The 12,195-nt window shown below is 41.0% G+C and overlaps 1 protein-coding gene across 1 annotated transcript; it reads right to left on the bottom strand.

Moving 5' to 3' along the window:
* Positions 1–1,717: 1,717 nt before the first annotated feature.
* On the bottom strand, positions 1,718–8,649 carry LOC143380481 (uncharacterized protein C2orf78-like). Its single transcript, XM_076833546.1, has 3 exons — positions 8,553–8,649; positions 4,437–5,198; positions 1,718–3,633 (listed from the first exon to the last, which is right to left on the bottom strand). The coding sequence occupies exons 1-3, from the start codon at positions 8,647–8,649 to the stop codon at positions 1,718–1,720; spliced, it is 2,775 nt and encodes a 924-aa protein (XP_076689661.1).
* Between the last annotated feature and the right edge of the window lie 3,546 nt (positions 8,650–12,195).

Genomic DNA, 12,195 nt, shown 5'->3' with positions numbered 1-12,195 from the left:
TTTTTTCTTGTGAGTTCGGTTCATGGCAATGGTCCCTGAAGACAGCGCTTGCCAGAATCAATGGAAGAGGACCTGACAGGCTTCTCAGTTCAGTATTTATCGCCCTTTCCTGTGTGATCTCTCTCCTTCACCCCCTACCCCAACATCTCTATACTGTGGTCTGAAAGCCAGGTTGGCTGCCTGCAGGGGGCCCTTGCCAACACTGAGGACTTGAGGACACAAGCCTCAGATTGAGGCCTTGCTTCTCGACCATTAGTAAAGTGTCAGAGTGATACTGGCCTTGTGTGTGAAGGTTAATTCAAGTAGTGCATCTCTGCTGTCCTGGTGCATGGGTGTTGAGTCAATGGTGATTTATTCCAGGCCATGTTCTGGGTGGGCCTCATGCTGCTGCAGTTCACTTGGCCAAGTCCCAGGTGATCAGCTTCCCTCAGGGTAACTGTGAACCCTCTGACACCCCTGGTAGATTCCCTGTGTTTTGTATTCACCTTTCCCAGCTAGGATCTTAAGTGACCCAAACGTGGTGGAGCTGTGCCCTGAATCTTCTTTTGTAAAATATCTTTCAGGTAGGCCAAAAAATAGGCCATTCTCCATGAGAGTTTTTTGTTTGATTTCTGCATTTGTTCTGGTCAACCTGAACCCGTCTCCTATCATTTTCAACTTGATAGACATTTTATCATTTTAACCTTAGTTTCCAACATTGTGTTATTGGTCAGCCATTTTGCCAATTCCTGATTCTTCCAGTAAGCCCATACATCTCTCTTCTTTTTGCCTTCCTAGTGCTAGATCATATGCCTTCCTCTTTCCCCCATTCCTAGCCTTTACTTCAATTGTCCTGGCCAACTTTGAGTTCCTTTCTTCTCATGCAGGCTGTGATCCCCACCGCTACCAAACTAAACCACACTTAACAGCCATTCAAACTCAAAACTCCTGTTTATTATCTATTCATCAATTCCATTACATTTCTTTATTCAATTTTATTAAGTTTTAAAAGTATATTGGAAGGAGTACATATTCATACATCTATGAGGACAAATGTTTGATAGCCAAGTGGTAACACAAGGCTTCTTTATTATCTATTAACCAATTCTATTGAATTTCTTCAATCAATTTGACTAAATTTTAAAAATATATTAGAATTAATACATTTGTATCTTTATATCTACATATTTATAAAATTTGTATCTACACATGTGGAAAACTATGTGATGCCCAAGCAGTACCAGAAAGCATCTTGATTACTTATCTCTCAAACAATTCTACTACATTTCTTTATTCAACTATATTGTCTTAAAAATCTATAAGTGAATACCTTTGTATCTATGTACCTCTCTGTATATATATGTGGAAAACTATTTGGTATTCAAATGGCAACATAAAGCCTCTTTATTACTTACCCTCTCATCAATACTATAGGATTTCTTTATTAAACTATATTACCTTTTCAACTGTGCCTAATGAATAAATTTTCATCTATCTATCTATGTGTATATGAGAACACCATTTGGTACCCATGTAGTACCCAAAGGCCTCTTTATTTTCTAAGAATTGTCAGTGGTACCAGAAGGCCTCTTTATTATGTATTAGTGAATTATATCCCATTTCTTTATATAATTTTATTAAACTGTGAAAGCATCTGAGAATAAATAAATGTGTATCTCTGTATAAACATGTGGAAAACTATTTGGTCCCTAAGTGGCACCACTGATCGCAGCAGCTCTTACATTATGTAGCCATAGTAGCGAGAAATCTCCATCTCTCTTTCCCTCTCAATGAAACACTGCACTCTCCCCAAAGCAGTGTACTTGGCAGCATTCTCACGCTCTTGTTGAGCCTTCTTCTTCATGGCTTCCCGCTCTGGCCTCTGCTGTTTGGTGATGGGAGTTGATACTACTTGCCCAGAAACATTGGGTTTCCTCCATGGAATTGGTTGTAAGGCAAAGTCTTGGAGAAGATATTGGTTTTGAGGCTTGGGCGGTTGTGACTGGGGCTTGGTCCCAACATTGGGAACTGGTTGCCAATGGAGAGAAGTGCAAGATGATGTTTTGTAGGGTGCAGGCCCAGAAGCAGCAGACCGAGGGACACTAGGCTGGGTAGAAGCACTCACACCTGACTGAATGGCATGAGTCAAAACGGGGTGAGCTGGCTTGGCAGGACGCATCCAAGATGGGTTGGCAGTAGCTGGTTGGGATTGGTTGACTGCCATGGGTTGAGCTGAGCTAGCAGGGCCAGGCTGGGCAGGGTAAGCCCCAGTGGGTCTGCGTGAGGCCAGAGATTGTGGCCTCCGATTGATTACTGGTCGAGGTGGAGGTTTCTCCAGGGTCAGAAAAGGCAAAGGTACCAATTTAACCTTCCCAGGTGGTGGAGGCTCATAAATGGATGGAGAGGGACCCTTTCCTTCAGCACTAATATCTGGATTCTGGGCTTTGACTTGTGATTTCTCAGGACCCTTAACTGCCAGCCATGGTTTCCTAGCTGGGCATGGACGGGGGTCTTGGTTACGGCCTGAGTTTCCCGGGGCCCGGGAGGAAGACAGCCCAGTTTTCTTATCATTCTTCTTCCCCAATGCATGGAAAACCTGCACCGACTCCAGCATGTGCATGCCGAGACAGCTCCGAGGCTTCTTAAAGGCCTCTTGGCAAAGGTCAGGTTGGTTCCTCTTCCCCTTCGGTTTGGGCAGAGTTGGCTTCTCTTCTGCCTTGACTTTATTGCCTGGCTGCTTCCTCTCCTGGGCTTTCCTGGAGCTGTTTTCTCTGGTCCTCTTGGTCTTTTCCTGCCCATGGCCCTTAGCCTTGCTGTTCCTGCTGGATGCAGCTTTCTGAGCTTTGCTGATAGAGTGCTCGGCAGTGTGCATAGGAGCCCTGCTACTGTCTGCATCCCTGTGAGAAATTTCTCCTCTTAATGTGCATTCCAGATCCCTTGGCTGCATTTTGGCCTGAGGAGTTCCATCAGGACACTCCGAGGCTTTATGTTTGTTCTTCCTCATTGGCTCACTAGGACCCTTTAAGGCACTTGTGATTTCCTGCCCCTGCTTTTCCATGATGGTTCTGGTATCATTGGATTTTGTTATTGTGGGACTTTCAGGTTGTTCAATGTCTTTTAAGGAACTGAAAAGCTCAGGAAGGTGAATATCCCCCACCAGTGCAGTGAGGTCTGCAAAACCACTGCTAAATTCAGTCCCATTTCCAAGTGTGCCTTGGTCCTCAAGACTCAGGCTACTCCTTTCTAGATGGGTATTTTCAGAATGTGGCTTCTCCTCTTGGTCCAGAGGACCAATGGAGGCCAGAAGCTGGTGGATTTCAGGGATGTCTAAAGGGAGTAGTGGAGGATCCTGGCTCTCCATGGCAATCTGGTAGGCATCCAGTGGCTCTGAGAGCATGGTGTTAATCTCACACAAATTCTTAATCTCTGTCTGTTCCTGGCTTTGATTTGGAGGCAATGCCAATAAATCTGTAGAACTCTGGACTGGAGTTATTGTGGTAATGTCCCCAAGTTCAGTTTGTGAGTTTTTCTCAATTATTTGGCTTTTTCTCTTATTGCAGATGTGTGGGAATTCTGGAGGCTGTGGCAGACAAAATGTCTGACTTGGAGGTTGCACTCCCAAGGAAGCCTCCATCCCTAGGGAAGTTTCCATCCCTACAAAGGAACCAAGGAAGATGGTAAGTAGGATGCTCCCCCTTCCCAGAAATACACTATTCAGGGAAACCACCTATGGTGGAGAAAGCATTTCTATTAGCTCTTTTTAAGGACCACTGACAGGTATCTGTTAAGAGTTGCATATTAGTTACAGGTGATCCCTTGAAGTCTTACTTTTGGGCTGGTTCATCACCATGGCAGCATGGGTTTCTGGTAGAGCACTTGTCTCCTCTGTGGGAAACACAGAAAATCTGTTTTATGAAGTCTCTCGTCCTCATATAGGGGCCTCTCAATTCTCTCCACTCTCCCCAGAATGTAAGAACACTTAACACCATGAACTAGGAGAGGGTGCAGCTGTTGCTCATGAAATCAATGTGAAAGGTCAGGGGTTTTGGACTCCTGCTTTGGACAGCATCTCTACATATAGAGGTTAAACCTGCAGTCAATTAAGGATCAATTAAACTGTCACATCCTGATATGTGTTGATTGATTTTTCTAAACCAAAGTAAAATTAGGGAAATATATTTATAGTGTGGTTGTGTAGCTGGACTGAGTGCAAAAATAGTGAACAGCCGCTTCCTTCCGTGTGCTCCTAGAGGTCTCTTAAATGCAAGGATGGCCATTATGCTGTCCTGCATGCTTCTCTGACAGAGTCTGAAAATGGGGACTGCTGAACAAGATTGTGATTAAAATCTCAGCACTTGAATTCCAGGGATGTGTGGACCCACAGTTACCAGCTGAAAACTGGACCCTCATTTCGAGTGGTAATCTTATTCCTTCCCCTTTTTGGTGTTAGTACTCACCTTGAAAATTTGTTCCTTCTATACTTTGAGTGGACACAGAGTAGTAGGTCACAGGTGTAGGGACTGAGGGTAGGACATTTGTGGGCTGAACTTCCTTCAGCACTGTCACCATTTCTGTTTGAGGGGCAGTGGCACTACTTCCTGCATATGGCACAGAGCCATAGGATTGCAGGCAGGGCCAATGTTCTCCAGAGAGCAGAGTCCCCAGAGAGTTTTGATCATAGTAGTAGACCTGGCTTCCTTCTTGGTGGGGTAGTGAGAGGCAATGTCCTTGATTTGGAATCTGAGATAGTGTCACCTGGACGAGCCTACCAGATAGTAGTGGATATCCAGGGATCACGACATTGGCTTCGGAAGTTTTGTCATACTGGGATGTCATTGATAGGGAAGAATCTGCTGTGTTCTGGTCAGTGACAGTCAGATTAAAGTCCCCAAGTGAAGATGAGCTCTTTTCAGCACTTCCTGGGATATACCACTCAGAAATACTTGGATAGGGGGCAGGTGCCATGGGAATCAGGTTCTGGCCAGTAACCTTAGACACCATGGCTGTGCTAGCATGTTGATAAAGGTAGGCACTGCCCATGAGTGGCTGAAAGGAGGTGCCACAGGTTGAGGGCAGTAACCATGCTGAAGTTTCAGCTGGAGCAGAGGCTCTGGAGAAGTTGCAGACCCCTCCTGTCACGGACGCTGCATTGGTCACCACAGGAAGAGAGAGCTGCAGAGAATCAGCATTTCCATGTAAAGAAGAATTTTGGAAATTTTCTGTAGGAAGAAGAGGTGGTGAAAATATTGATGAGACAGGCAGATTCTTACAATATTCGAGGAATAATGTCGTCTTAATGTTGTAGTAATCAGGAGGGCCCTCATTCTAATAATCATTGAGAGACCCCAAATCCCTCCATTTAGGATGGCTGCAACTACTCTTCTGATAACCTGCCTTTTCTCTCAAATTGGGCACAGAATTCCGAAGTGGTCTGCTTCACACGTTGTTCCCCAAAAGCATCCTTTTCCTCTCCTATGGTTCCTTTGAGCCTGCACTAGTATTGACTCCTGAATTTGCCCTAGAACTGAAGCATTTTCGAACTCAGAGAAAACTCCAACATTACCAGTTAGCAAATGAGTACACCAAGGGTCAGTGAAGTGAGATCGACTTGTTCACAATCAGCAACAGATTATGGAAACTTACTTCCTGGCCAGGACTCTTGTTCCAAAGACCAGAAATCTGGAGAAACAGAAATTTGTTTTTCCCTGTTCATAGAAAATCTACTGATATCACCACAGTGATGTTTAGTATCTCCTTTTGTTTGTCCAGGTCACATGATATTTCCTGGAGTTCAGTTTTACCATCCAAATGATAATTTAAGCGTCATTCTTTGCCCTCTTTCAGCCTAACTGCTGATCCTACATGAAAATGACTACCTGAAATTCAGTTTCTCAAGAAATGCTTCTTGAAAGAAATGGAAACTTTCTGAGCTTCAGGTTACTCATCTTTAGTGTGGTTATCACAATACCAACAGTGATAATTCATCCATGAATAAAAGTCATTTTACATAAGATTCATGTGGGGGCTGAGGTTATGGCTCAGCATTTGGGTGCTTGCTTAGCACATTCGAGGCCCTGGGTTCAATCCTCAGCACCATGTAAAAATAAGTAAAATAAAGGTATTGTGTTGAACTACAACTAATAAATAGATATTACAAAAAGTTTCATTTGGAGGGAGTTACAGTATGTTCTGGAAAGATAGAAGCAAAAGTGAAAAACAGCTCAGAACTAAAAGGAATGACTAGATAGTAATGAACATATGGATATGTAGCAAATGTGAGTGTATATCAAATTTGCTAAGAAATGAGTTCTGTTATCATGCATACAATATTATGAAAGTGAATGTTTCTCTTTGATTTTAGTGAATACTGTTAATCAAAACAAAGCTCATGATTGAAGGTGAGTTTGAGTGCATTCTCAAGCAGTACATATAGACAGAGAAACTATACTAAAAATGTGTGTAATTTTAAGTAAAGAGAACACAAATTTGAAGTAAAGTGAACACAAATTTAAGTAAAGTGAACAGATGGGTAGCCATATGGAAAAGCGAAAACCGAAGCCAAAACCCACTATGAATCTGGGCATGGTATGGTGGGTCTCTGGTCCCAACACTCGGGAACCTGAGGCAGTGGGATTGCAGGAATTCAAAGCCACTCTGGGCCATTCAGCAAGATCTTATCTGAGAAAACAAGTAAAATGTCCTGGAGATATAGCTTGTGTATCATGCTTGCCTAGCATGCATGAGACCCTGTGTTCAATCCTCAGAACTGGAAAGAAGAGAAGAAAGGAAGAAAGAATGAATGAGAGGAAGGAAGGAATAAGGAGCAAGTCGGGGCCGGAAGGAGAGAGAAATGGAGGGAGTGAGGGAAAGAAGAAAGGAAGGAGGACAGAAGGAATTTCTGAAAGAAATTTTGTACATACTAGAGAAAAAAACAATAAGTGTAAAGTAATTTCATTACTGTTCGTGTTTCTCTTTCTCTAAGGATTACCCACACCAAATAAAAGAAATTAATCCCACTAGGTAGATATTTCATTTAATACAAACACATTTTTTGATAATCCTTTTGGTTATAAAAAAAAAAGTGGAAAATGCTTTAACAAAATCATAGAAGCCTAGTTTATTATCACATTTAGGAGAAAATCTTGTCCCTAAAGTCTGAGGAAACCATCACAGTATAATACAATAACAAATTTAAAACAATTTTTGTCTTTTATTCTGACATTTCCTCTCCCTTTATGTTAAAACAAAATTAAAACAAAAATGTTTGAGCTACCCTACACCCCAGCCCCAAACAATTATTTGAAATGCAGACAAAACAAAAAGTCTTCAGATAATTATTTAAATAAACTTGGAATTAGAGATGTGAGCTTGAATTTTTATTCTCATATAGTTCTTTCTTTTGGTTCTTAGATTTCGAAATCATCAATGACTATTTGTATATTGTCTGTTTTAGAAAAAAAAACTGTTGTAAAGATGGAAAACATCTTCACCTTGACAGCTTATATCACACAAAGGAATGTGTCCTTCTGATGCAGGTTTGGACAAGACATTTTTTAGAAATCCCTGTAGTTTAAGAATCAGAACAAAATAGGACATGGAAAATGCCATTTCTCCAGCTCTGTCTAGAACCACTTTCCTTGGCATGTTTGGAGGAAGAGTCATTTCTAAAACATACTTCTAATATGTTCATGTTTAAACTGTCAACATTGTCGGTTTTCAAAGAGGTCATAGGAAAAACTGTAACAGCCACGTGTGACTTTTGTGATAACCTGCTTACCCTAGTGATACCCCAATTCAAGCCTTAGTTTCCTTGCTGGTCCGTTAATCTAAACATTCTCTAAACCAGCCTCTGGGAAGATTCACTCTATGCTGTCTGTTGGTTTAAATCAAATCTTTGCTTTTCTTCCACATCCATCCCAACCAACCTCTTTTTTCTTGAGAACATCATTCTCTTCATCTCTACTATTCTAACATATTCTTCTCCCTTATTTTTATATTTTTTTCCTCCACTGAATTCCTGTTGCCTTGTGCTTAAACAGTCACAAACTTGCTTTCCCAAGAACATCTGCCTCCTTACAGCCCTGTCCTCCTGCTCTTCTCTCCCTATTTCTCTTTTCACCTAGTTTAAACAGAAAACTCCCAAATATGTGAATGTCCCTTTGATGAAGAGTACTAAATTTGAAATACTGAAGTGGAAATCTTGGTGAAGGGAAACTGTTACAGAGGAAATCCCTTGGTTTCCACCCTGCCTAGGATTTGTCTCCTTCAGTTGAAACAACACAACCATGAAATCTGATTTCATTCTCTATAAACATGCCCCTCAAGATGCAAGAAAAGTAAGGGGCCAGAACATGGCAATCTGTTATCCTCATGTAGCAAATCAAGAAACAGATTTTGTGAGAGAGTAAGATAGTCCAGTTCTATACACAGTACATGTCAAATTCCAAATGAAATTAGGTGTCCAGATTTCTAGTTCCATCCTTTCCCCTATTATTCTAAGCTCTTTTGACTCCATTAGTAAATTGAGGAAGGTAAAAGTCTAATGAAAAACTTTTAAATGTTTCTTTCCTTACCTGACATGGTCAGAGAAGAGGTCACATCAATTGCAGATACAAAGGATGAGGAGACCACCCCAGAGGATGTGTGGGTGGCTGAGGGTAGAGAATACATGTTTCCCAGTATGGAGTTCACTGGTCACTGTTTACTGGCCACTCTAATGACTGGTTACTGGTCACTGGTCACTTGCGATGATCCAAATTTGTTTACAACTGCATAGCAAGCCTAAGATTCTAGCAGGTGGCAGTAGGTTTGGTGGGAGAATGATGTCACAGAACTGTCCATTTAAATGTATGAGGTAGCCAATAGGGTGGTCAGACTCCCAAGGAGAAGGTGGGATTGGGTGGGGAAAATGACAAGAGAGTTGATTGGGTGGAGAAAGTGACAGGAAAGTTATAATAGAAGCTAAATGACTCAGTTCTGGTAGGTGCAGCCCTGCAAGAGGGACATAATGGGCTCACCCCATGACTCCCCTCCCCCAGGCTCTTGTGTTAGGGATATCATCTCCGTGTTCGTGTTAAATGTTCATTAAAATATTATGAATATGTTATAAATGATGTTTCACAGTGTAAGAGGTAATAGTGATACATTGCTCTATTAACATATGCAGTTAATATCCCTGGAGATGGAAGAAAGAGACATTTAGGTTGAGCAAGTATAGTGGTTCTGGAACACAGAATTAGATTGGATTAGTGAAGTTACTGCAGCATTCAAGGATTCAGAAAGTGGTTAAATGGTTTTTTTTGTTCATTTGTTTGTTTGTTTGTTTAGCTGTAGATGGAACCAATACTTTTATTTTATGCATGGGTCAAGCCCTGTGCCTCTCATATGCTAGGCTAACATTTTACCACTGAGCCACAATACCAGCCCTAGGGGGAAGTTCCTTGAGTGCATTCTCTCTGGAATGATGTGGCCCAAGTTCCTCTTTAGTTTCTCTTGATCCCTACTTTCTTTGGCCTGGGCTGGGCCAGGTTAGACTGGTAACACTCTTCTGCTCTTCTTCCCCCACCCCTCTTCATTGCAGACATTTTTTCATGGACAAGCCTTGAGTCTGCATTCTTATACACATTGATATTACTTTCTTTTGACTTCCAGAAGCAGGGGTCTCCTTTTCTGTGAGTTGATTCTTTGTTCTTTTCTGAAAAATAGCAGCAACTCTAGAGAGGTGGAAGACCTAGCTGACTGTAAAGTTTCCCTCTCTGGATTTTTGTTGTACTCCTTTAACTTATAATTTCCTGAGGACAGCTCCTGGGTCATGTAGACTTTCTGCCATCAGCCTCTTTCATATGTGAGAGGCACTGAGGATCCTTTCTCTCTTCTTATGTAAGAGGATCCTGTGTGGCAGTTACTGTGACTTCCTCCCCCATGCAAACAGCCACTATAGAATCTTGGGCTTCTCACATTCTTTGTCTTGCATGCTTGGGTGGAAAGCCAGGAGAATAGTTAGAACATTAAGAGAATAGAAAAAAGTATGGATAACATAAAGAAAAGAGAGGTTAACATGGACTTTTAAATTTTAACTTTTTGTTAGAAACGTGTCAACTCATTGAGGTCTCATTTTGTGTTAATAAAAGAGGCAATTAATTTGTTTTTTTGTTTTTTTGCTGGGGGGACGGGTCCTTGGAATTTAAACCAGGGGCAATTTCCCATTACATCACATCCCCAGCCCCTTTTATTTTTGTTTTTTTTATTTTTTTATTTTTATTTTCTTATTTTTGGTTGTTCAAAACATTACCTAGTTCTTGATATATCATATTTCACACTTTGATTCAAGTGGGATATGAACTCCCTTTTTTACCCCGTTTAAAGATTGCAGAATCACATCAGTTACACATCCATTGATTTACATATTGCCATATTAGTGTCTGTTGTATTCTGCTGACTTTCCTATCATCTATGATCCCCCCTCCCCCCTTCTCTCTCTATCCCCTCTACTGTAATTCATTTCTCCCCCTTATATATTTTTTTCTTTCCCCTCACTTCCTCTTGTATGTAGTTTTGTATACCCCTGAGGGTTCTCCTTCCATTTCCATGCAATATTCCTTCTCTCTCCCTTTCCCTCCCACCTCTCATCCCTGATTAATGTTAATCTTTTCTTCATGCTGTTTCTCCTTGCTCTGTTCTTAGTTGCTCTCATTATATCAAAGAAGACATTTGGTATTTGTTTTTAGGAATTGGCTAGCTTCACTAAGCATAATCTGCTCTAATGCCATCCATTTCCCTGCAAATTCCATGATTTTGTCATTTTTTAGTGCTGCGTAATACTCCATGGTGTATAAATGCCACATTTTTTTTTATCCATTCATCTATTGAAGGGCATCTGGTTTGGTTCCACAGTCTAGCAATTGTGAATTGTGCTGCTATGAACATCTATGTGGCAGTATTTCTCTAGTATGCTCTTTTAAGGTCTTCAGGGAATAGACCAAGAAGGGCAATGGCTAGGTCAAATGGTGTCTCCATTCCCAGCTTTCCCAGGAATCTCCATACTGGTTTCCAAATTGGCAGCACCAGTTTGCAATTTCACCAGCAATGTACCAGAGTACACTTTTTTCCACATCCTTGCCAGCACTTGTTATTTTTTGACTTCATAATGGCTGCCAATCTTACTGGAGTGAGATGGTATATTAGGGTGGTTTTGATTTGCATTTCTCTGACTGCTAAAGATGGTGAGCATTTTTTCATGTACTTGTTGATTGATTGTATGTCCTCTTCTGAGAAGTGTCTGTTCAGGTCCTTGGCCCATTTATTGATTGGGTTATTTGTTATATTATTGTCTAATTTTTTGAGTTCTTTGTATACTCTGGATATTAGAGCCCTATCTGAATTGTGAGGAGTAAAAATTTGTTCCCATGATGTAGGCTCCCTATTTACCTCTCTTATTGTTTCTCTTGCTGAGAAAAAACTTTTCAGTTTAAGTAAGTCCCATTTGTTGATTCTTGTTATTAACTCTTGTGCTATGGGTGTCCTATTAAGGAATTTGGAGTCCGACCCCACTATATGTAGATCGGACCCAACTTTTTCTTCTATCAGACTCAGAGTCTCTGATTTGATATCTAATTTCTTGATCCACTTTGTGTTAACTTTTGTGCATGGCGAGAGGAGGGGATTCAGTTTCATTTTGTTGCATATGGATTTCCAGTTTTCTCAACACCATTTGTTGAAGATGCTATCCTTCCTCCATTGCATGCTTTTAGCTCCTTTATCAAATATAAGATAGGTGTAGCTTTGTGGATTAGTCTCTGTGTCCTGTATTCTGTACCATTGTTCCACCCGCCTGTTTTGGTACCAGTACCATGCTGTTTGTGTTACAATTGCTGTGTAATATTGTTTGAAATCTGGTATCGCTATACCTCCTGATTCACACTTCCTGCTTAGAATTGCTTTTGCTATTCTGGGTCTTTTATTTTTCCATATGAATTTCATGATTGCTTTATCTTTTTCTACAAGCAATGCCTTTGGGATTTTGATTGGCATTGCATTAAATGTATAGAGAACTTTTGGTAATATCGCCATTTTGATGATGTTAGTTCTGCCTATCCATGAACAGGGCATATTTTTCCATCTTCTAAGATCTTCTTCTATTTCTCTCTTTAGGGTTCTGTAGTTTTCATTGTATAAGTCTTTCACCTCTTTTGTTAGGTTGATTCCCAAGTATTTTAT

The sequence above is a fragment of the Callospermophilus lateralis genome, chromosome 14, assembly GCF_048772815.1.
Source record: "Callospermophilus lateralis isolate mCalLat2 chromosome 14, mCalLat2.hap1, whole genome shotgun sequence".
NCBI classification, from domain to species: Eukaryota; Metazoa; Chordata; class Mammalia; order Rodentia; family Sciuridae; genus Callospermophilus; species Callospermophilus lateralis.
Note: the sequence above shows the minus strand (reverse complement) of the source record. Positions and strands in the feature narration are given on the sequence as shown.

What these genes read in the sequence shown, in the direction of transcription:
- LOC143380481 (XM_076833546.1), bottom strand. Translation starts at nt 8,649, where the DNA reads ATGTATTCTCTACCCTCAGCCACCCACACATCCTCTGGGGTGGTCTCC. An exon ending in CTCTTCTCTGACCATGTCAG is followed by an intron (nt 5,199 to 8,552) that starts GTAAGGAAAGAA and finishes TTCTTCCTACAG; the next exon opens with AAAATTTCCAAAATTCTTCT. An exon ending in AGAAGGAACAAATTTTCAAG is followed by an intron (nt 3,634 to 4,436) that starts GTGAGTACTAAC and finishes GTTCCTTTGTAG; the next exon opens with GGATGGAAACTTCCCTAGGG.